This window comes from Cygnus atratus, chromosome 1 (assembly GCF_013377495.2).
Source record: "Cygnus atratus isolate AKBS03 ecotype Queensland, Australia chromosome 1, CAtr_DNAZoo_HiC_assembly, whole genome shotgun sequence".
Lineage (NCBI taxonomy): Eukaryota > Metazoa > Chordata > Aves > Anseriformes > Anatidae > Cygnus > Cygnus atratus.
In genome coordinates this window covers 43,065,938-43,089,501 of record NC_066362.1, presented here as the reverse complement: position 1 = coordinate 43,089,501, position 23,564 = coordinate 43,065,938, and the positions used below count along the sequence as shown (strand labels likewise).

The window sequence follows — 23,564 nt, the reverse complement described above, 5'->3', positions numbered from 1 at the left end:
CCTGAGTTTTGTGCCTTAGAAAACATCACGGAAACAAGCTCGCCCAAAACCTGCAGTCCCTTGGTCCTTCAAAGGACAGATAACTGCATTTCTAAAGGACTACACAAACGTAGGTTTGCTAAAAATGCCATAGTATGCTACTTCCTTGCCGCATGGAAACAGAAACATCCCCGACAGGTTGCCTGACACAGCATTCATATGAACTTTATCATATTTATATATCACTTACAAACTTCATAAACATGAATTGCAATTGTCAGTGCAATTTGAAGTAGAGACCAATGAATAAGTCGTTTCATACACCACCTGGAAAAAACCCACATCTTACGTCTTACTGAAGGAGTACCACAGTTTGCTCTTCTCACAGGTTCTGAGGAAGAGGACCTCAGCAAAATGTTTTCTGTAAACCCTGCTCATGAAACAGCACTGCGCACATTTAGAGGCTATGATGTTTAAACTCCAGACCTAGAGCAAACTGAGCTGCTAAATTCTTTAACAGAGAAGATCTCCATACTACTCATGAAAAGTAGAAGTTTCCTAGTACCATTTAAGTACAAAGTTTTGTTTTTGTTTCTCTATTCCCTCTTCAAAGCAACACAGAACATCAAACTGCATCATTAACAAACCTTTTCCGAAAGTCAGTTCTCCTGTTTCACAGGCTAGCAAAGAAAAACTTTGTTATTTTTTCTAAGCATTGTTATTTGAAGTACATTGTTAGCACAAGTTTACCCAAGCAGACCAAGCCAAAGCAGTACAAGTGACCTGTCACAAACTCTCAACTCTGTTACAACATAACCTGAGCATCTACCTTCACAACAGACCCAGCTTCTCACCAAATGAGCAACACCAAAAAAAGTAAATTCTTTATGGTGGCATTCCAGTTCTTCTGATTTCAAAAGGAGAATGAGACTGCACACTCACAAGACACTAACTCACTTTTCCAGGAGGGAGACTGAGGAAGAAGAGAGGCAGCATCTTCATGAACTGACACGTGGACTGGGCTCTAAATTGAGCACATTTTGAGCTACTTAACCTGCTACAGCTAACACCGATGGGTTAGCACATCTCCGTTTTGATCTGAGGAGGCACCTTTTGATAGCAGAACAACAAAAATCCCTCAAAGCCCCACATTATTCCATCTACCTGTGCTGGAGGCTGCTTCAGATTGCTGGTAAACTGCAGTGGAAGAGGATGATGCGGGAGAACCAGTGGAAGCACTGGCAGACTCCTTTCCTTCCAGCTCAGCCACAGGCAAGAGTGGATTCTGGTTCAAATCCAGGTGAGTAGGGCTGGAAGGAATTCCGTTCTCCAGGAGGAACTCATCCAGATCCATGTACTCCAGGTGGAAAGACTCTCCATCATAAGGAATAGTTTTGTCCCAAATGGGTGGCATAAGGGAAGCCGAGACTGCCATAGTGCTGGCAGCTGCTGCCTCATCTTCCTCAAGCTTTATCTTCTCCTTCTCTTTATCTGAAAGATACAAGTAGGTCACTGTACAAGCTGCAACACAGGACAGACCCAAGGTTTAAGAGTCTAACAAAAATCCCAGGAAAGGAAATTCAGTAAACTGTATTTCTGCCTCATGACACAATCTGAAAATGCAGATGTTGAAAGGCAACACTCCTTTCTGCTCGGCATGCAGCGCTCTGGCTCCCTGCGATGGCTGGACCACAGATATTTGAGTAGCCTTGAAGATCAATTATCTTTGCTGTGATAACTTACCCAAGTGTGATATAACACTGCATCTAGCTTATTATTCACTAGTCACTGCAAAATAGCTTTTGTTTTTAAAAAACAGGCTTGTCCTGGAAGATGGGGAAGTGAATGTCTGTAAGTAGGATTACAGTGGAAGCCATTAAGAGGACTCTGAGGAAGCAGAACAGCTTATTCTATACACAAGAGAAAGAAGATGCAGAAGAATAATTTAGATACAAAAAAGAACGAAATATGGATTTTCAGATTACATTTGAAAATTAGCTAGAATGCCCACAGCACAGCAGAGACCTGGACCACTATTGTTCAGGATTTTAGATGCATTTCTTTCCAAAATGACTCAGCATGTCCACACAAAGTAATAGCTCCAAATGCTGTTCGCTATAGATAGCTCAGAGTACACACAATTTTTACTCTTTGGGGAGATGTCTAATAAGGCATACTCCCACACCCCACCCCCAAGCCACAAAAGACTGATGAAATTCTCCATTTACTATGCTACAGGGCATGAAACACAGAAAAATGGCTGTTTCTACGTTCCCCATAGCTACTGAATCCTAACAATCGTCTGGGACAGAGTCCAAGCAGAAAACTCAAGTTATAGAATAATTACATAATTTAAGAGACAAAAATAAGCTGGCAAAAAAAAAAAATCCAAGTCGTTTTCCTGATCCGGTTCTCCGTGTAGCCATGCAGTTCTACCAGCACTGCAAGGAGGCACTGCAGAAGCAGCGCCAGGGCTGGGACTACTCGAGCCAGTGCCGCCACCAAAAGGAGCGGCCACCAGTTGCACCCATACCAGCGGGGAATCGCGTCTTATCGGAGAAGCGGACAGATGTCCGGTTTGAGGGATCAAGGGCTCCAGGGATGCACACTGGACCAGTTTGGATCTCCAGTATTCATGACAACACGCACAATCCTTTGGCAATAGGGCAGCGTATTGTAGCCAGTCTCGACCAAAGGAGTACTCTACTTTATCAGGGGTGGGAGAGGGGTGAAACTCCGCTCTAAATCAGAAAATCCTATTTATATAAAACCTGTTCCGATGGAATTGGCATTCCTTCTGCTGTTGCCTTAGCTGGTATAGAACTGAAACTGAAAGAGCTTTTTATGGCTTAAAGAACAGCACTACCATACAAAGTAAATTATCGTTTTAATCTACCATACTCTGAACATTTTATGCAATAGAAGATACATAAATTAAACTAAACCATCTGAGAAAATACTTACCAGCCACAGGCTTGGGACTAACAGCAAGTAGCTAAAGAACACATTAAATTCAGACCAGCAGCTTCCGGATCTGAGCTCCATTAACATCATCTCCTTGCAGCTGTGGGTCTTCCCTCTTGTAATTTCACACTGCTGCCTCCCAACACCTATCCCTGCCATAACCCCTTTTTGTTAACTCTCCTACCTTTCGCTTGTGCACAGCAAATGTGTAGGTTAACAGTCACGATCCAAATCGACTGTTTCTAAATAGCTTCTACTTGAAGCTCGTAAGGAAATGGTGTCTGCTCTGCTTCACACAAAGATGATGTCACTTACTAGTGAAGCACACCCCCCCCAAATCAGAATAGCATCAAGCTTTTGAATCTGGGATTGTGCATTTCCAGAAAGTTTGCATACCGCCCAGCAAAACAACTGAGATTTGCACTGGGAATTGTGGACGATATCCTAATAAGGGCATCACCAAAAGAAATGCAAGTGACAATAACTTCTTTGTAAATCACTTTATTTTTTAATCAACGTGATAAACAGCTTGTGAATGTTGAGTCAAAATGTCAACTAAAAAAAAAATCACTGCTTAGTCTTAAAAACAACAGTACTCCACTATAAACTATGCAAGTTTTAATACAAGCCAGCAGTGCTTTTGTTTTGCAACATCTAATGCAACGCCTCAAACAGAGAGGAGAAACTTTTGGTAATTAGTAGACCCAACATAAAGCTATTAAGTATTTTTCAGAAGACAGATGCACATAGCCTATACCGCTGGCACGTGTGGCTCTTCTCAGATCTTTCGGCACATTTTAGATGTGCACCATCATCCTGCTATACTTCAGTACCCTGAAAAAAGCTGTGGTCCTTCCAACTTCCTCTTGCTATTGTCCCTGGCTCACACCAAATTAGATCCTTTCTTCACACGAGACCATCTGATTTTTTTTTTTCCCTTTTGCTACACGTTGAGAACTGGACAAATACCAGGTCCCCAATGCCGTCTTTGTTTAGCTACGCTGACTCTCTCTCCCCCCTCACTTCTAACAGCAGTATCTGAAACAGAATTAAAATAGCAGCCGTTAGCAGGTGTATCAAGTGCCCATGTATTTCAAATACAACACACAAAAAGATAAAACTGTCGTATCATCTTTTTTACAGTGACGTTTTCCCACTGGCTTTCTTTCAATTCATTTAATTTTTATTTCTGCTGCACACCACCCTGCTGGGTACACAATATCTAATGAAACACTAATTAACTTCTTGCATCTTGAGGGGGAAGTCCCCGCCTGCCCCAGCACAGGGACCTGAAACATTAATTCTCTGAAGATATTTATAGGGTAAACAGGTATTACCTGACAGCAGAGCTGCAGTATCCTAAGAGGCTCCATTTGCAGTGATTCAAGGTCACCCTGGTAAATCTGGACTGTAGTTCTGCAGCTGGTAGCTCATGTCCGATTTAGCCCCCTCATTCTGCTACCGTGACCTATTAACTAGCCCGTACATCTGCTGTTAAGAGAGAGGTCACTGGTTTATGCGAAGTAATTTCAGCAACGAAAACTGAAGTTCACGAACGGTTGGAAATGCTGGTATTTTGGCCAAAAGCAGCAACCTGGAAGGAGCTTTTTTCCACATCCTTGATTTTCTTCAAGGAAAGACACAGCGTTTTGGCCACTACTATCAAGTGCTACCCAGCCACAAACAACACACGTGCTTTTTTGACAAACTTCCCCTTCCTTGAAAATATATTGTCAAATTACCCTGAAAACACCGTACAGACTAAGGCTGTTCCTTCCACAGGCCTTCAGCCCCACTTGTGACAGTGCAACAAGCTAGGTTATAGGGTCACGTATTCCTGATGCCCATTATGTGATGGTTGTTGAGGCACTCCTGCCACAGCAGCAGGCAACTGGTGATTAAGGCATCCTTTGGACTGGAGAGCATGCAGCAGCTCGTTATTAACAGGAAGGACCTACGCTCCTGCTCCAGAGCATTAATTCTCTTCCCTTACCCCACAGATTTTTGTTTTTATTATTACTTTTATTTAACTCATGCACTGCACATGAGAACAATCTACAGCAAGTACTGTCAGATATACTCAGTACACGGCAGAGTATTCAAGACGATGGCATTCATTTGGAACTGGATGCCCTCCTCTGTTGCTCAGAAGGATTAGAAAGCCTGCTTGCTTACTGGGTAGTCAAATTACCCAAGGCAGTTGGAAAACCCATAGGTAGCTTGTGCAGACTATAAATGGACACAACTGCAGCTCGTTGATACCGTTTCTCTCAAAATAATACCAAAAATTATATTTTGTCAACAGGCATCTCAGACAAGAGGCACAGGGCCCTTTCTCAGAAAGCCTGCTGAAAACACATCACTTTTAAGCAAATCAATAAGCCTTTAAAACGTATTGCAAAGGAGCAAAAAACACAAGGAGGATCCTCTAAAGTCAGTAATCCCAGTTCTACTTACAAGGCTTTTGTAAAATTAAGAGCGTCTACCTGCTAACACAGGTGTCTCCCCCCAAGTCTTGCAAATACGCAAGCCAGAAAAGCACCAAGAGATCAAAATAAACAGAAGGCAACAAGTCTCAAGCGTGAAATGTAATAGTACAAGCTGGACTTGAAGAAGTCCACAGAGAAGTTTTAAGAATGAGAACAGTCTGAACTTCATCACAGCGTGAATGGAAAGGGGTAATCAAAATTCCACAGACCCACTAGCAAACTTGAGAGGGTCACGCTGTGCACCTCCCCAAGCCGGAACGGGGTCATCTGGTAAAAGGAAAAGTATCAAATGTTTCGAACTTCAGAATAATGCAAGACATGAAACTTGTGTTAAATTTTACAACTGCATACGCTAGATGACATGATGCTGGACAAGTCACCCTATCCCAGTCAGCTACGGCCACATCTTCCAGACACTAACTTCAGTTGTTCCTGTTAGCGCTGTCACCTCTAAAAAGGGCTGGGTGAAGACAATAACTTAAGCACCCCCATAATATTGTAGATTCAAGATTCTGTGCACTGCAGCATCCTGTGCCATAGCAACAGGGCCAAGCCTTTAGCAGAGCCTGACTATATATATATATACATGTACATATATATATATATATGTATGTATATCTTAGGCAGAAATGAGAAAAATACTTGACGGAATCACAAGATGAGCACATTTACATGGTGGTGGGTAATGTTAGACGTACAGAGTCGATGGATGTTAATTGGGATCCTCACTGGGAATGATCTTACCCACCTTGCTTGCACTAGGGTCTATGCTGGATACGATGTTCTGAGGTTCCCAAAAACTAATGTCAACCTTAAAACTCTTAATTGTAAAGACTCGTTTTTATTAGATGCCAGCACGCTGGGCCTTACAGCGATGGAGATAATCCTGAACCCCCCTCGAGATCAAACCGAGGCTCAGAAAGGCACAAACGCTGCCAGGTGAAAAAATAAAAGGCAACGAGAAATAAAGCAGCAGCAGCAGCTTGCCGGCAGCAGGGCACGCCACGGCCCCCACTGCCGGTATTTCCACGGCTGCCGCCCCGGTACCGGCGAGGCCCGCCCCTGAGGCGCGGGGCGGGAAGGGAAGGGGGTGGGGGGAGAACCGGGAGGGGGGGGAGGAGGAGGGGGAGGGGGGGGGGTGCCGCGCGCTCCCGCCGGCCCCGCGCGCTCACCCAGGCGCGCGTCCCGCGGCGGGTTCTCCATCAGCTTCTTCAGCACCAGCGGGAAGGCCCCGGGCAGGCCCCGCTGCTCCTGCCGCCCGGCGGCCCCCGCGCTGCCCCCGGCTGCCGCGGGCTCCGCTCCCCCCGCCGCAGCCGCCTCCTGGTGCGCGGCGCGGCCGGGCATACTCCCCGCGGGGCGGCGGGCGCCTGCCGGGCTGCCAACGGTCGCCAACGGTCGCGGCGCGCGGCGGCTCCCCGGGCCCCGACGACAGCGCCGAGCCGGAGCGAGACGGCGAGCGAGCCGCGCAGTGCGCATGCGCGGCGCCCGCCGGCTTCAATATTCATGAGCGCCGCCGCCTCGCCCCGCCCGCTGCCCGGCGGGGATTGGTCCCTCGGCGGCAAGCCCCGCCCACCCCGCCCCGCCGAGGCCGGCGCGGGCACGCGCCCCCCGCCCTTCGGGGCACGTGCGAGGGCAGGCTCCGCGCGCCTCGTTTGCATGCGGCGCCCCGCCCCTCGCGCCGCCTCCGGGGCTCTGCGTCACCGCCAGCTGCTCCTGAGGGCGGGGGGGGGGGGAACGAAGGGGGGGGGTGCGCGCGTGGGCGGAGAGCTCCGGGGCCGCTCGCGCATGCGCAGAAGCGAAGGTGCCCCCCCCCCCCCCCCGCTCCTTGAGGCGACCGTTGGCGGTTGGGGGCTGAGGGGCCGCCGCCTCCCTCCGTCCCCTCAGCGCTCCCCGCCGCTCCGGGGGCCGTGTCACGGCAGCCGCCCCGGTGCTCCCGGCCGGGATTTAATCTCCCGCTGCCCTACATAGCGGGAGCGGCGAGGAGGGGCCGGGCAGGCTCCCAGCTCTCGTGATCTCCCGGTTCTCCTGAGCGCCTCAGCGCTGCCCTTTCAGGTCCCCCAGCCTGTCCCCCTGTCCCAGCCGCGCTGGGGTTTAAGCTGAACGCGCACAGTAAATTTGGCCAAGTCCATCCCCAAGAGCGCAGGCAGACGCGGAGGAGCTCCTGCAGAACGAACAAGCTCACAGAAGTGACAGGCGCTACAGCCACAAGGCTTCTCCCGTCAGCAGCTGCTGCCTCTTGCCGCAGAAGGGCCGGCCGCGGCAAGCCTGCTGCATAGCGGTGCGTGCGGCGAGAGGAAAGGGCGCGCAGCCTCCCTCGGAAAGCCCAGCTGCACCCAGCGGAGCCACGTGTGCCAAAGCAGAGACGTGTCCCCCCCGGGTGCTGGCAGAAAGGGGCCTGCTTCCTCCCGCGAGACGCTCAGACGGTGGCTTGGTTCAGCCGCCCCCCCGCAAACCTCCCTGGCAAAGGCTCCAGAAATAACTTCAGACATGTTGGTTGGGTTGCAAAGTACAATTTGATCGGACCCTTGCTAATAAACCCCGCTGGTCGTTGACCCACAAAATCAGGTCTGAATTCCTCTTTGCATGCCCCGGAGAAAGGAATGGCTTGGAAGTCGCATGTGGTAGGTGCTTTCCCCTGTTACCTTTTTGCAGCGAGGACCAGGGGATGTCTCCATCCAACCTGGGCAGACAAGGAGCCCATGCTACCCTAAATGCCAGCTGCTTGTGTAGACAAGGCAGAATCTGCTGCCTCCTTGGCAGAGAACGGGTGATACAATGCCTGGGCACGTGCCGCTTGGAAAGAGGCACCCTGCTAATGTAGGAGGCGGTCAGGAGGCTGGAACAGCACAGGTTAATGCATCGTAGCAAGGGTTTCGGCCGATAAATCCAGCTGCAAGCAGCACACAGAACAGGTCATGCTCCACTGCCCGGTGTGCTCCGGGGCTGCCACGTGCCTTCAACAGGCTCCTTCTGCCTTGCCAAGCTCAGCTGGCAGAAGGAATGAGCACATGGGTGGAGGAGAGATGCCACTTCACGCGGGACAATGAAAGGCAGATGTCAGACCACACGTGGCAGAGGCAGCGCACACAGCTCGGCGGGGGGCTCGCAGTGAAGCTTTTACCCAGTGAACAGCTAAATGGTAGGTGGTAACGAGGACGCGACCTAGCAAGACTGGGAGGGAGCGGCTTCTAGGAACAGGGTGAGGGGACTTTGCCACAGCAGGGCAGGCTGTGGGCTCCCCACTCAGCTGCAGCTCTCTCAGTTGCTTTGTTCCATTGTTGTTGACGCTGGAGGCCCCCGGGAATGGTTGGTGCCGTGTCTCAGTGCTTTACAGAGCTCCTTCAAGGAACTGGCTCTGTGTGCATCCCCCCTGCACGTCTAAATGGCAAGGGCTTTGCTGGGTAATGTCTGTGTGAATGGAGGTTGTTACCACACTCAGGGGCCTTTCCTCCAGGGCTTTTCCCTTCGGATTGGCCGTGTTCTTTCTCCAGCCCATTTCCACCCCAGCTCAGTAGGTGCTGAACGCTGAGTTCATGCCACACCGCCCCTGCCTTGTGACTCTGCTTGGCGAGGGTTTGGCCTGCAGAGTGTTAGCTGCTGGGCCTGAAGGCAGGAGTTCCTGGGGAGCATTCCTGTGGGTTTCCTCTTACAGCACGCTGCCCGGACATCAGCTCTGCCCTGCCAGCAAGGAGGGAGGCTGCTCTAAGAGCTTTTCCTCGCTGCCTCAGGCTGGGACTAGGGATTTGAGTCACAGCCAGCACAAGGTGGACGTTGCACCATCAGCTAATACCTTCTTGAGTTGGGATCTGCCTGGTCTTCTACACTTTTTATTGTGCTCTGCAGCTGAGAAGGAAGAGGGGAGGACAATGTGAGGAGAGGAATGCAGCAGCCGTGGCTGTTGCTGCTGTTGTTTTTTTTTTTTTTTTTTTTTCGGGGACAGATGATGCAGAACAGCCCAGCTTTGATGCAGCAGGGAGGCAAGCAAGAAGCAGCCCAGGGCTAGGCACAGGGTGGGGAGGGACACGTACAGCAAGCCCCGCTGGGAGGTTTGAATAGCAGAACGCATTTCTGACAGAGGCCTGGGACCCAGCAAGCCCAGAAGAGTGGTGTGTAGGTATGGAGACCCAGGAGGTGAGCGCTGAGCTCTGTGAGAGGAGGGCCACGATGGCAACACCGGCCTCGGCGGGGAGGCGGCATAACAAGGACAATTCCGAGGGTTACGGGAGGTGATGCTAAGAGGCAGGGTGGTCCTGGAACTGAGGAAGAAAGCTACCACAAAACAGCAACCTCAGCTGCCAAACAAGCCACATTCAGTTAAAACTAAATCATTCCTTCTGCAAATCATTGATCCCCCCCAGCCCCCACTCCAGCTCACCAGACAGATCAATCTCGCCAGCGCTCCTCCCTTGGATTAATTCAATCCACTTGGCTGTGGAGACCAGAGGTCCTGGAGAGCCAGCCAAACTTCAGCTCAGCCACAGCAAGGCTCTGCGCCACGTGAGCCTCCCTTGGCCATCTCCACCTCCTCCCAGCCAGGTCCGCTTTCCACCTGGGCACCAGTCAGCCCTGAAATCACGCCCTGGTCCCGACGCGCAGCGTCACACTGAGTGACCCGTAAGCACGGCGGGTAACGGGCAAAGTCTCGGCGAAGGAGGGAGCCAGCTCGCAGGTGGCAGCAGCAGAGCGATGTGACAAAATAAGCCTCAGGGAGGTGTGGGCATTCCCCCTTCCCCTTTCCCACAGGGAGCCGTGCGGGCACCACGGGGCTTGCTGTATTCCAGCAGGTGTTGGCAGCTCCTCTACCGCCACGGCAGCGTCCTTCTCTCCCGTTGACACCCCGGGGAAATAGCAGGGCTCCCCTCTGCACCATGGGTCTGGCTCTCTGCTCCCACGCCTGGGTCGCGCTGTGCCTCGAGACTGCCGAGCCGTCCACGTGTCCTGCTGGCAGTTCCCTACCCACCAGCCAGCTCAGCGCGTGTTCGTTTCTGTGAGTTCGACTCGCTCATGCCTAGACATGAGCCTGTTGTGCCAAGGTGTTCCCACACACCTCCCCAGCGCTCGGCAGCGAACGTTCAAACACGACAGCCAAAAAGCAGCTTGCCGAGGGCATGTGGCGTCCTATCCAAAACCGGCGAGTTACGTGATGGGCGCTTGGAGCGCGCCCAGCAAGAGAGAATCGGTCAGCCCGGACTAAAAAACCTCCTGGGTCATTTCCACTTGTTTTCTCAGAGGCCGCACAGAGAGCGGGACTGCCCAGGAGCACAGAAGTGCCCCTGCGAAGAGAACACAACATTCACTTTGTTTCGTACCCCAGCTTCCCACGGAGAACCAACGGCAGCATCAAGCACAAGGTTTGCACAGAATCAGCCTGCCCCACGCCAGCCGGGCTCCCAGGGCAGCCCACGTCTGGGGAGCAGCAGTGTCTGCGGGCTGAGCGGTTATTAGCCATTGGGCAGCGTGGATGGAAATCCTGGAAGTTGCTCCTACGCGAGCACAGGGGTTTGTGCCCAAGCCTTCTCTGCACACAAAGCTCTGAGGGTTTCCAGGAAGTAGCTGAGCGGGGAGATTTAGAGGATCAGGAGCTCAGCACTCCTGCCTGATTTGTAATCAATCCATCGCTGCTGGTTTTCCTCCTAGCTGCACAACACGCTCCGTGCCAGCGCTGCCCGACTCACTTGGGCTCTCAGAGGAAGCACACCCTTGAAAAACTTGCAGCAAACGAGCTCTTCTGCCCCCTCCTCGCCCTGCAACCTGACGAGGGGAAGCAGAAAGCAAACCGGACACCCGAGCACGTGTTCCCTCCATCCTACCTGTCATTTTGTTGGTCCAGGGTAAGGAGTACTCCAGCAGGGACTTCAGGACTTCCAGAAAGTCCAGGGCAGCGGGGCCCCCAGCGCTGTTGCAGCTTGACATGTCCTGTCCCGGGACTGATTTGCGCGGGTGAGGGAGGGCCGGGAGCGGGGCCGCCAACGCCGCAACCCGCTCGCCTGGGCGTTGCGAGAGGGGTTCGGAGGCGCCCGGAGCGGGCGCGCCAAACAACCCCTCCTGAGAAAACCCAAGGAGGAAGGGAAGCAGCCTGGCAGAGATGCAGTTTGCCCAGCTGTCTTCACCTCCCCCACTCCCGCTCTGAAGTGGCCAATTGTGGAAATAGCTTGCAGCCGAGCAGGGCTGGGCCGGGCTGCTGGCCAGCATGGTTTTACAGGGCCCCTCGCAGCCAATCCGACTGCGAAGAACTGGGCCAGTTATCTAACTTTGCAAAGGCAGCACCCTTTTCCTTCCCAAGGTGTTGTAACAAATACACACGTTGTGGAAAGGGGGAAAAAAAAAAAAGCGCGCGCACAGTCAGGGGTACGCACGTCGGCTGCGAATGCAGCAGCGAACGGATCCTCTCCCCCAAAAGGGCTCTCGGGAGGCTCCGAGGAGCTCCGAGCTGCGCAGACTGCCTCCCAGAGACGTACACGCAGTGCCTGCATCTGCCTGCTAACTTTCCAGCTCTCTGGGAGGCAGACAGGGAGCGTGTTTGTATGATGTAGCACTTACTGTGTGCCCCTGCTAAGTCCCTACTGATCAGTAGCTTAACGCATCTTTCTTAAGCCTGCGGCAGCCCCAAGATGCAGGATTTCGCCTCAGAAGCGACACAGAGTCTTTTTCAGAAATCCAGCAGCCTCCTCTCGGGGCGGTGATGTAACGCGAGCAAGTTCATGCACCCTGCAAACACTCCGGTAACAGCTGGTTAAGTAAGATCTTGAGCATGGAAAGCCCCCCCTGTTAGCGGGGGGGTTTTAGCGGGGAGGGGTGGACTGAAGGCAGGACAAAGGTCTGATCTTCTTTGTGGGGATCTGCCTTGGGAAAGAGCATTTTACACGTGCTGGGGTTTTCTCTTTTCCCGATAATTAGAACAGAAGTGCCTTCATTTCTCGGCTTGCTCCTGTCTATTTCAGGAGGCTCAGCCTCACCGCGGTCTGAGTGCCTGTGATCGGGCACAGTCCAGCAGAACTCTGAAAAGCAAGCACAGCTGGGCATGGAAGTAGCCTGAGTGAAGTCGTCAGGATTTTTCTCAGTGCTTAAAACGAAGCATTTCACTGGTCCAGCATTTGGGGTGCTAAAAAACGGTGGGGTTTTCAGACTCTCAATAGCCCAATGTTTCTGTTTTGTCCCATAATGAAGTGCATTTGATTTAACTCAATAGAAACCAAAAAGAATCGCCTAGCCAGGCTGGGTGGCTGGGAATTTCAAATTAGCTGGGGAAGTTTCGTGATCCAGATCCCAATCTAACCAGGCTCAGAAACTACAAGGTAGATTCTTTGGTAGAATTCTTAATTACGGTACAATTACATTATAACCTCTTGGGATTTTCCCCGAGGTCTGCTCTTCCCACTTCCAAAAAAGAATGGAAGAAACCAGCCGGACAGCGATAACCACTGCTGATGAAGCCAGGGAGCATATTCCCCTTCCAGCCCACACCCATTACAGTGTCCTCTACCCACCCAAAGCCGGAGCCAGCAGACAGACCCTGCAGATGTTTTCGAAGGTCAGTGGATTCTGGCTGCTGGGAGCAAGAGAAATGATCACATCTCTTCGTCCTGGAGCCCAGCCTGACTGTCAGGAGGTCTGTGTCCTGTCCTGGAGTCTTCTGGCTCGTTCTGGCTGCTCCAGGCAAAGTGAGAGGGGTCACTTGATACCGCCAGGCGTTGCTAACATTTGGGAGAGCTGCTGTCATATATGCCTAGGCCTGCTCCTCATCCCAAGGTGGCAAGGTAAAGTAGCTGCCCAGTGCCAGGGGCAGCTGGACCTCCTCGTTTTGCCCCAGGCTCAGGCTTGTCTTTAAAGCTGGACAAACATCTGACCACGTGTCTGGAGGCACCCATAAACTTCACATCAGCTGCAACTGACTGACGTTTATTGCTTTGGCAAATGAGGTTTGTTGGGAGGAAATTGTCACTTAGGGTTTTGAATTATTAGCCTTCAATGGATATTTACAAGTTACTGTGCACAGAGCTGAGAACATACCTCTCATCTTGTGTTTGCCACGTCCACAAAGTCTCCTGCCAGCACTGTGTACTCTCCTTGATTCATAGTCCCCAGAAACTGAGCTCTCACCCAAGAGAACAACTGGGGTAGCATCACTGGTAGGATGCATCGACACTGCCCTGACCTCCAGCCCTGGGGAGGCAGAAACTACGCTGTGGAGTAGAGGCAGAGGAGGGGAGCATCCGTCTGCCCTTGTGTCCCTACCACGGAGAGCCCTTGAGTTGCTTTAGTGAATGGAGTTGAAATGTTGGCTCTGTGTCACCATGGAAAGCTGCAGGCATGGCCACAGATTGCATCATTTGTGCCTGCTGCACCGTTATCAGATCAGTGAGTTATTTATTTTCATCGTCATGCCATGTCAGCAAAGGTCTCAGCAGCTCTGCTCCATCACTCAGAAGCCCGGTCAGCCCCTAACAGCACATTTTTCTCACAGACTTGACCAGCCCCAGTCAACTTGCTTTGGCCCTAAATGGGTGGCACACAGAAGGGTGCACTGAACATGACAGAGAGGGCCAAACTCCAGGAAAACCTATTTAAATTGTACAGGCCAGGGGTACCTTTATTTTAAAACCCTAATTCTGCTCCTTTCTTTGGAAGGATCTTTCCACAGAGGGCTGTCACCAGGCCTGAAGTGCACCAGCACCCGCCGATCACCGGCTGGGAGGGTTATCAGGCCTGCCTCCCTGACACCTCGAGGCCCCGAGGAATAGTTCTGGACACTCGGGCTTCTCCAGTACAACCGGGTTTATCCCGAGGAGCTGGTGAGTGGGGTTCTTTGCACAGATCTCCAAGTTGTCATCTTTCCCTCAGCGGTGCTTCTGGAGCTGCCTTTCTGCCTCCCCTCACGGTGGTCCTTCACAGCCACCCGCAGCCCCAAAACACGAGACGGTGGCACACCTGGGTGCCTTCTTGGGCAGAAACTCGTGCAAATTGTCACTGTGGGTCTTTTACTAGGTGGTGGCACCTGGCTGCAAACTGATTTCTGGGGCTGATGTTTCCTAAGGAAGCTGAGCTGCGTGTTACAGGTGGCCGAAAGCACAGCTCGGGGGGAGCCCACCAGCAGCGGGGACGCTCAACCAAAGAAAGGCATTAGAGGTTGTTATTACTAATTGCTACCTCAGCTTCCTCGGACGGGATGAAAGCTTGGCTCAGTAATCCAATGGAACGTTTCCTCTTAGAAATTAAAAAAGCGTTTTTGTCTGATTTTCCAAGGACACAAAGCTTACACAACAGTATTATCTACCCATCCATCTATCCACCCCTCCCGTACCCAGAACACACTGCCCGCTTTGACAAAGGGATAAATAGGTTTAAATACATTTTTCTACCTGACAGCTAAGCTAGGAAGAAGAGGGAGTCAAATTAATGGCTCCTCAGAGAGAAAAACCTGCTGGTTTTTGTTCGGTTTGATCTGGGGCACGTGCATTGGTAGCTGAGACCCCAAAGCGCGTGCTGCCCCTGGCAGGCAATAGCGAGGGGAAAGGCAGAAGCCAGCAGTACTGAGGGGACTTTGAGTGGCAGACAAGGTAGGCTACTCCCCTGAGGTGTACCCGGAAAAAAGGACAAAAATCTGTAGAAGCCTTTAGAAGCTTTACAAACCACGCTGCTCTCAAAACAGCTTTTTTTTTTTCTTTTTTTCTTTTTTTTCAGTCACCTGAGACCGTTCACTTCAGCAGCACAGCCATCGTTTGGAAATTTCCATACAACCTCACACGGGGATGTCTTCTGCTGCAGGTCCTACAGACCGAGCCTGCCCCTCACGGTCTCGGTGGTCCCAGTTCTTGCACCAACCACAGCTTGGTAGGTGGGTTCCTCTTTCTTCTTTTGTCCAAGCAAACCCTTTGCCAGAGGTCAGTCACTGCCCCTTTCCAGACATCCGTAATTTTATTTTTTCTTTTACTAGCTCCTAGGACAAATAAACACCACGCTCCAGTGACAGCTTCCACTGTGGGAACTTAACTATTTATTTGCATAATGTGTAGGCCTTAATAGCATTTTGCTTTTCACCTTGGCAGAGGCCGGCAGGTTGAATTTCACCAGGACCTTTCCGAAAGAACGCCTGACCACATCCTGGCACCTCTTCGATGGGGTTGAGATGCTGCTGGAGGTGATGGGCATCTGTGGAGCTGCGAGGACACCCAGAATGACGGCAGCAAGGAAGGCTGCGGCCGAACCAGGTGGGTCTGCATCCACAACAGATTACTTTGAAAGGAAAGGAGGTGGGAGAAGGAGTGAAAAGGCAGCACAGGAGGATAGCTGAGGGTGGTAAAAGCAGCACTGGGGCTCTGCATTGGCCAAGGTGCTAAAGACAACCTGGTGCCTGAAACATGGGCGTGACCCTTTTTCGTGGCAGCAGTGTGGGGCATGGACACGCTATTACGCTGAGCCCCCTTCTCACCTCCACACGGGCTGCCTCCTCCCCGGGCAGGGCATCACATGCGAACACACGTATACATATGTGTGCATGGTGCCTCTGTCCCTCCGTGGAGGAGGGCAGCGAGCCCCTCCATCCTCGCTCCTCACTGCTGGCCCTGGCGTGGCCTTTGGCACCCACATCTCCACGTTGCAGGGATACGGCCCCTGCAGAGAGACAGGCGGTGGCTTTGCTTTCTCTGTGGGCCAGGGCTGGCAGCAGGACAGGTGCCTCCCGCAGCCCCGTTGGCACTGCTGGGATCCCCCAAGTGACTGGCACGGCTCAGCAGAAGGACCCACCTGCACCTCCCGCCTGAGGCGAAAGGATTTCTAAAAACTAATTCCCCCCCAAACGAGTGCCAAAAGCTAATGAGCTTTTCCTTCCCACCCCGCTGCCAAGACATGCCCCACTCCTGGCGTGCTCACATGGCAGCCAGGTTCGTGGGAGCTCTGCTGTTCTGCACGTGGCCTTTCCTGTGAGGTGTCTTTTGCCAGAAAACGAGGTGTTAGGCAGGCAGATAACGTAAGAAAGATGGGATCACCAGAAGTTGTGCCACCCTGCGCAGGAAGGAAACCTAGAGCTCTTTGTGCATTTCCCTGCTCCGGAAATGCTCTGGGAGCCTGGGCAGAGCTGGCTTTGGGAGCTCTCCATGCAAGCCTTTGCTTTATCAGACCCTTGGCAGGAGGCAGAGCCCCCTGAGATGCCAAGAGCAGCAATAAACAAAGGTGTTTAAAGCAGGATGGGGAAACCCAAGGACAGCAACTGCTGGCCCTCTGCCAGGGAAAACGGTTGTGTGGAGCAGCAAGAAGATGCACGCTCCTGCAGCCATTTCCTTCTCAAAACGAAGAGGCTGCCGAAATGATCTCAGCCAGCCCTTGCCAGGCTCACTCACCTGCCCCAGGAACGATTTGGCCCCCGGCAGGAGCAGGGACCCCGCAGCACTGAGGCCGAAGAGGTCAGAGACCGATGGACTGATAGAAAAGTCAACAGTCTGGGGAAAGGATGGGAGAGCTGAAAGAAAACAACCGATCTGCCGAGAAGCCTGGGCAGGCTGGCTGCAGCTGATCCCCAAAAGCCAAAATATGAATGTTGGGGTCTTAAACAGGAGACAATCCGGGCTGCTGAAAGTTTCTTTTGGAGAGACTGTTTCTGTATTGAAAATCCAGCTCGGCTCTCAAGGGCGATGTCCAGTGCAGTTATCCTCAAGCCGTTTGGCTGAGGAAAATTGAGGCCATCTCCCTCCCGTGGAACCAGGACTTTCCCTCTCTGCTGCTGAACTTTGCTGGGGTACAAACAGGGGAGCGTGCCTCGGTGTTCATTTAGAGAAACTATGCAGCTTTTTTCATCCTTCCTGAGCGTCCGCCTTGAGGGCCCCAGCACTACCGAAGGCCCACAACTAAAGCAGACAGAGGAAATCCACAGAGAAATGCATGAAAAAGCACCTCCAGCGCTGAGTATTTTTCCGGTTCCAAGCAAGCCAAATCCACTCTGGCATCTGGGTTTAGAGATTTCCATCTCAGCCCTGGGTAAATGTCATTTTTGGGAGGATTAAGCCAGATGGTAACAAATAACCCGCTTTCCTGGGACTCTCAGCTATGTCTGTACTTCCCAAGGCTCTCGGGGGAAAAGAAAGAAAAACAAGGTTTTCTGGGCCGCTGCCATCCATAAGCTGAACTGCAGAGAGGAGCATCCATGAAAGGGGCAGTCTCGGGAGCTGCCGCAGTGGAGAACGAGTCAATCAGAGCTGTCTGTTCCCTGCTCTCATCCTTGCTGCACCAGGATCCGCTTTCAGGAAACAACACCCCTGCCCTGGGGGCACCAGGACCTGCTGCTCCTGCCTCGAGTGGGCCGCAGAGAAGCAGGAAGCAAGAATCCAGCCGGTGAGGGGGAGAGGTTATTGGCAACGGATGGGCCCTGGCCCTTCCCCTGCCATCCTGGGGAGAAAGGGGTGAGGCTGGATGAGACAGGCCGGAGCTCCTGAGCAGCATCCGCAGCTTTTCAGGAAGCCCCAAGAAGACCTATGCCCAGAACCACCCCACAGGTGCCCTGCTGTCTGTTCAGCACCTTCCTCTGCCCTGCGCCACATGGCTGGCTGCTCCAGCCTGCGCTCCTGCAGCCTTTCCTCCTCCACTTCCCCTCACACCAATCGCTCCCATCCAGCCCCGTCCCTCTTTTTACTGTTTAGCGCATCGCTTTCTGCCCAATGTTTTTCTCACCGAGTGCCTACACGCATTTCCTACTGCGTGCCCTCCACCCCCGTGGGTGACCCGCGCACCTCCTGCGGGGCACGAACTGTTCGCTGCTCTCCTCGCACACAGCATGATGCAACACGGCCCCGCTCTGAGCGCAACGGCTGCAGCAAACAATTAACAGCGATGACCACGTTTGCCTCACCTGCTGTCACTGCCCAGAAATGTTTCTCTGTGGTGTGGGAAGGCAGACTCAGTCGCAAAACTGCTTAGGAATCCCGGCTGCAGCTTACAGGCTTGGCAAGGCAAACTGCCTCCACTGGGCTGCTGCAGGGTGGCATTAAAGGCCTTCAGTATGCAGCCTTCCTCCCGCCTTGCAGCCTTCCTCCCACCTCTCAGGGGTCTCTTCCTCTGCTCCTTTCATTCTTCCCCAGGACCCGAATCCTTCCTTGTGCTCTGCCCCTTGCCTTAATGTCTGCTCAGGTTCCCGGGAGGGTGTGCATACTGAGCTCACCACTCCTCTCCCTCTCTCTTCAAAATACGAGTTTCTTTTCTTCAGTGGAGAAACATGGTGAGGTCTTTATAGCTGAGGTTCAAGTGTGCCAGGAAAACACTTTGTTGTTTTCCTCCTCATGCTTTGTCTGCCCTGCAGTTTGACAGTTTTGGTCTCCATTGGACTGGGAAAGCTACATTTGCTCTTGCCAGCAGGGTCTCAGTAATTTGTGGAGGGTAAAACTAACGCCTTTTGTATTGCACGTACTCAGTTTAGCACCTGAAAAGTGCACCCATCTCATTCCCTCTGCACTACAAGCTCGTATTCAGGCCTCTCCTCCTTTGACCAGAAGGACGCGAGTTGTGTTTGCATCCAGGCGCATCGGGGAGATGCCTATCAAGTTTCCCCTCCTCAGGTCTCACCGCGTATGACCTGGTCTCCCTGCAGATTGTACAGCAGTAGTGGGGTGTCTCCATGGGACCCCCTTGTCTTTGCCACATCTTCAGCTTTGACTTGATCAAGAACCCCAGATTTAATCTGCATCGTGACGGATTGGCAAAGGAAGAAAAGCAAAAAGGTTTTTATTAGGAAATGTTTTCACACTGACATCGTCCCCCAGGTGTGATCTTCACCACACGGCACCATGCCAGGGGGAATCTGCGCAGATGCTTCTCATGGCTCGAGCTGCACACGACTCCGGGGGTAGGAGTAAGGGCATTTTCCCTGGCAGGGTGCTCACTGGCAGGCAAAAGAACTGGCTGACCCAGTTGAACAGAGCAGTCTACACAGCAGAACAACTTCCAGCTTGAGGTGATTACGAGACCTGGTTACTGGAGGTTTCAAAACACAGGTTATTCCAAACATCTGAAACTACGTGTTAATGCAGAGCATGTACATTCTTGGTGCTTAGGGGAAAGGAAAAAACACAACAACAACAACAAAACATTTTAAACACATCTAAAGTTCACAAGAACTGAGTGTCTGATGAAAAACTGCAGAATCTGTTAATACACATCTATGCAATTTTCCACTCAGCAAGAAGAGCAGTAGATTATACTGAAGGATGGCAGAAAGCACAAACAATCCAGTGCCAGAAGTCCTCCCTTTGCTTCCCTCCATACGGTAAGGAAAAAAGGCTTTGTGGGCTATTTGAAAAACGCACACACACACTGTATCAGGAGAGGGTTTAAAGTGCACACTTTTATTTTCTATTACAAAGGCTAAAAGAAGCAAGTTTGTTTTTTTATTTAAGAACAAAACCAAAAATGTTGTTAAAACATCTACATTATTATCCTGATACTATACCTTATGAAAGATACTAAGTTCTTTTTTAATAGTAAAGCGTGGTATTCTTAAATTATATTAATACAAAGACATATTAAAGGACTCGAAATCATTACTACCCAGCTCAGAACTGCAGCATCCCCTTACTATCTTTTCCTTTCACTTGCTAAAACCCATCCGTTTTTGACATACAGTTTCATACAAACTAAGTAGGGTATTTTTTTAATTTTATTTTTCTTCCCCCTGCAAAGGTCAGGTTCACTCCAACACCAGCGTGACTTAAATCCCTGCCCTTACCAAAGGATTTGGGAAAAGATTTTCACCAAGTCCTTCAGCATTTAACAAGCTGATCTAAATGAAAGCGTCTGCTCTGTGCGTATGTGTGGTTATTTTACAGGATATGAGATTTTCTTCTAACGTTATAAAGTGAAAGCATCACTTTTGTTAATAACCCTTGGACTTGGTTCTGTGCTGCAAAATTTTCTTCTTCCCTCACGTGGATTATTGAACAAAAGAAGGAGTTATCAAAGGGTCTCGTGAATGCACCACTAAAGCAGCCCTACAACTTGTGGTTTAACTGCTGCAGAGCCGTGAGCGCTGAGCATTTCTGCTGAGAGTACGTAACATGCTGAAGAAAACCCTCTTGATGTGATAAAGTGAGCCTGGGAAGCCAAGTGTGAAGCTTCCTGCCTTTTACAATGTCCCCTTAAATAATATAAGCAAAGCCTTATTATTAAAACTTTACTCACTAGTTAGCAGTATAATACTCTTTCACTGAGATGGGACTGCAAGGACATCATAGGGGGTTTTAAAAGCGTCACCAGGGAAACCTGTCCCATCTCAGAATTTATACCTATCTATATAAAACCCTCCCCTCTGCTATTTCCCTTTCCCAAACCCAAATAAAAGTCTTCATATTTAAAACTGGAGATGCTGCGTTTCCTGGCCCGAGTCCTGTTCCTTTACCCTCATTAAAAAGATTCTTTCGATACCACACACATATAATATTATATAGAGCGATATATTTAATACCTGTGTATATATGCTTCATGGGAGGGGTCACATATATACACACTAAAACAAGTCTGGTGACAAAGTACTGCAACACCACAGACCAGGTTATCATATCAGGGAAAACAAAAAGAGATACTCAACGCAACACCCGTGACCGTGGGCCTCCCTCCCCTCACGCATGCTTGCCCTCTCCCCGCCTCGGCCCCGCCGAGTAGCTCAGCTCTCCTTGCAGAGGCAGGGAGAGGGGACAGCGACCCACTCTGTAACCTAAAACAAGTTATTGTATGAGAAATCATGGCGCAGCGAACACTTGAGTCACACTAGAGATGCAGGTTTGCTTTAAAAACAAAAACACTTGCCAACATTCCCCAATCCAGATTCGCTCCTTGGCATCTCAGCCCAGTAACAGCAGAACGAGATAACCCAGGAGCCTGTGCCTACCTCCTCCCCGGTCTCTCTCTGTTTATCAAGTTGACCAGTTTGACACAAGGAGCACCAGCAGAAAGTACGATCCGGACAGCTACAGCAAAGAGCAGAGGAGAAAACACAGCACCTGACCACTCAAAAACGGCCGTGTGTGACATTGCATAGGCCACTCTTCTTCTGCATAGCACAGATCCTTCTGCCTCTCCTTCTCCCCTCACAGGGGCAGAGCTGGAAATTACCACTTCCCTCTTCTCCCAGGTCTACCATAAGCCACCCGTCTGTCATCAGGTGCTACAATCCTGGCCCCTTCCAGGCCGCATCTCAAGGTGCTGTACAGCCAAGAAGGGAAGCTCATATGAAACCGCTGACTGCCATCTCCATTTTACAGGCAAGGAAAGAAGCTCAGAGGCACGTTTGGCTTATTTGGGGCACATCATACCACTGGGAAGACCCAAGACCAGCATGCAGCACACTGCTCCTGGGCCCTGACTGCCTCAGTGTTGCTGACGCAGCTACCTGGAGGCTGGTTTGGAAAGGTGCCAGCTGTCCCTACAGCGTCTCCTGCGTATTTCCATCTCTCCTGAAGCTGGGAGCCCCAAGGATATGGGAACAGGCAGGGAAAAGAGGGAGCCAACAGTGCCAAAGCACCGGGTGGTACATGGCTAGATTGTATTTACCGGGGATACAGTGCTGCCTGCCAGCCCTGAGGGCCCTGAGCCCGCTGTCCTGGGAGATTCTGAACAAAAAAAGACCTTGCCCTTAAAGGCAGGAAGGAGATGCATTTGTGTTTGAGAGGGTGGCGCCATCCATGCATATAAAACTGCAGAGTGCAGTTGGACTGCAAGAGGAGCGGGAAGCTCAAGACAGGATGTGTTTACTGCTTGCAGGATGAGACCTGTGCTCGTAAGCGTGCTGCCAGCTGGATTCCCATCAGCAACACGCCACCAGAATCAGGCCCGCCGCATTGGACTCATGCTGCACGATGGTGTCCTCTGAGTTCAGTCCCCACCCGATTCCTCTGGTGGTGCAGGAATAAACAGCTCTAAATAACGACTGACACACACCAGTTAAAGAGCAAGAAGGGAACCCCATTACCTCTCTCTCTTCAGGACACAAGCGGACAGAGAAATACAGGCTCCTTTTGGTTACAGCCTTCTTCCCGCCTGATCCTGCTGCGTGGAGTGCAGTGATGGATGGTGTGTCACAGTCTGCACTACACCTTCTAGATGGCTTCAGTCCTACCTGTACCAGTCGCGCCAGCCAAAAAAGCAAACCAAAACTACCCACCCCGAAAACCCGTTGCACACTTGAGAAAGACGTCTAATGGGGCGTCACCAATTTGCTTCCTGGGTGCTGTCAGTCAAAACAGTCTAAAGTCGTACAATTCAGTTCCCAATACTGCAAGCAGTTTTGTTACATTGCTGCTTTTAGCTACACTGCTAATACCAGATGGCTGTTATCCTCTTCAACTCCAGTTGATGCCTCAGGGGCATACACTCATCAGGGGTTTAAGCCCGGATGTTTAGGTCAGATCTAGTGGCTTTCCTTCTTTGCATCTCAATTCCCAATTCTCCTGGTACTGAACTCCCAGAAAAGCAGGCCAATTGCAGCAGTATAAGCAGGGCTTGCTCTTGCAGCACTGAGAAAAGGAGCACATCAACTTCATGGTCCCCTTTTCACCAGACGTCTAGCTCTTTTTCTCAGCTTCGTCTTCCTGATCTCTGCAACCACACTCCCAACTGAAGGGCAGGGGAATGACAAGGGGAAATTCTCCGATGTGCCTCCTGGTACACACTAGATTCATTCATTTAAACAATGAACAGCAAAAACAGGAAGATGGAGAGGAAGGAGAATTTGGGGGAAAGGACAGAAGACAGATCACAAACTCAGTGAGCATGGCATTCGCTGGCCGAGGAGAATCAAATTCACGTTTTCATTCACCACTAATAAATAATCGTCTCAAAATCTTAAAACGAAAGAAAAGAAAAAGTTCTCTTTGCGAGACACGGATCTCGCTCGCCCTGCTACTGCCGCTCTCGGAAAACCCACCCCACGTTTCTCCAGCCGACAGGCTCCCCCCGGCCCCTTACTATACGCCATCCCGCAATAGGAAGTTGTATTTCCCGAAGTCGTCGTCCCGGGGGCAGAGCAGCATGTCCTTGCGGGCTTTGGCCAGTTTCTGTTTCAGCACCTCCCTCCGGTCTAGCCACTCCGTCAGCTCGTCCTGGCCGTGGGCATAGCGACACTCTTCTCCTTCGGGGCAGGCCTTGTTCTTCTGGAAC

General features: G+C 51.3%; 3 protein-coding genes across 14 annotated transcripts in view; 1 reads left to right on the top strand and 2 right to left on the bottom strand.

The window, feature by feature from the left end:
* The window catches only part of TEF (TEF transcription factor, PAR bZIP family member), a 22,310-nt gene extending 10,403 nt beyond the window's left edge, over positions 1–11,907 (bottom strand). The window contains exons 1-2 of one of the 3 annotated variants that reach the window (XM_035543920.1): positions 11,243–11,907; positions 1,144–1,470 (exon numbers count right to left, since the gene is read on the bottom strand). In XM_035543920.1, the coding sequence (XP_035399813.1) occupies positions 1,144–1,470; positions 11,243–11,624 (709 nt within the window). In that variant the 5' untranslated portion in view covers positions 11,625–11,907. Of the gene's footprint in view, positions 1–1,143; positions 1,471–6,604; positions 6,875–11,242 lie in introns of those variants that run through there. The other 2 variants (XM_035543921.2, XM_035543918.2) reach the window with 2 other exon arrangements.
* LOC118246651 (uncharacterized) lies at positions 11,229–20,767 on the top strand. The gene is made up of 5 exons (XM_050710779.1): positions 11,229–11,263; positions 12,796–12,963; positions 15,114–15,267; positions 15,479–15,640; positions 19,594–20,767. The coding sequence occupies exons 2-5, from the start codon at positions 12,823–12,825 to the stop codon at positions 19,746–19,748; spliced, it is 612 nt and encodes a 203-aa protein (XP_050566736.1). The 5' UTR covers positions 11,229–11,263; positions 12,796–12,822; the 3' UTR covers positions 19,749–20,767.
* The window catches only part of ZC3H7B (zinc finger CCCH-type containing 7B), a 45,328-nt gene continuing 40,951 nt past the window's right edge, over positions 19,188–23,564 (bottom strand). For all 10 annotated transcript variants that reach the window (XM_035543907.2, XM_035543898.2, XM_035543900.2 and 7 more), the window contains exon 23: positions 19,188–23,564. In XM_035543907.2, the coding sequence (XP_035399800.1) occupies positions 23,372–23,564 (193 nt within the window). In that variant the 3' untranslated portion in view covers positions 19,188–23,371.

What these genes read in the sequence shown, in the direction of transcription:
- LOC118246651 (XM_050710779.1), top strand. Translation starts at nt 12,823, where the DNA reads ATGGAAGAAACCAGCCGGACAGCGATAACCACTGCTGATGAAGCCAGG. An exon ending in CCCTGCAGATGTTTTCGAAG is followed by an intron (nt 12,964 to 15,113) that starts GTCAGTGGATTC and finishes CTTTTTTTTCAG; the next exon opens with TCACCTGAGACCGTTCACTT. An exon ending in GAAGGCTGCGGCCGAACCAG is followed by an intron (nt 15,641 to 19,593) that starts GTGGGTCTGCAT and finishes TTTTCCACTCAG; the next exon opens with CAAGAAGAGCAGTAGATTAT.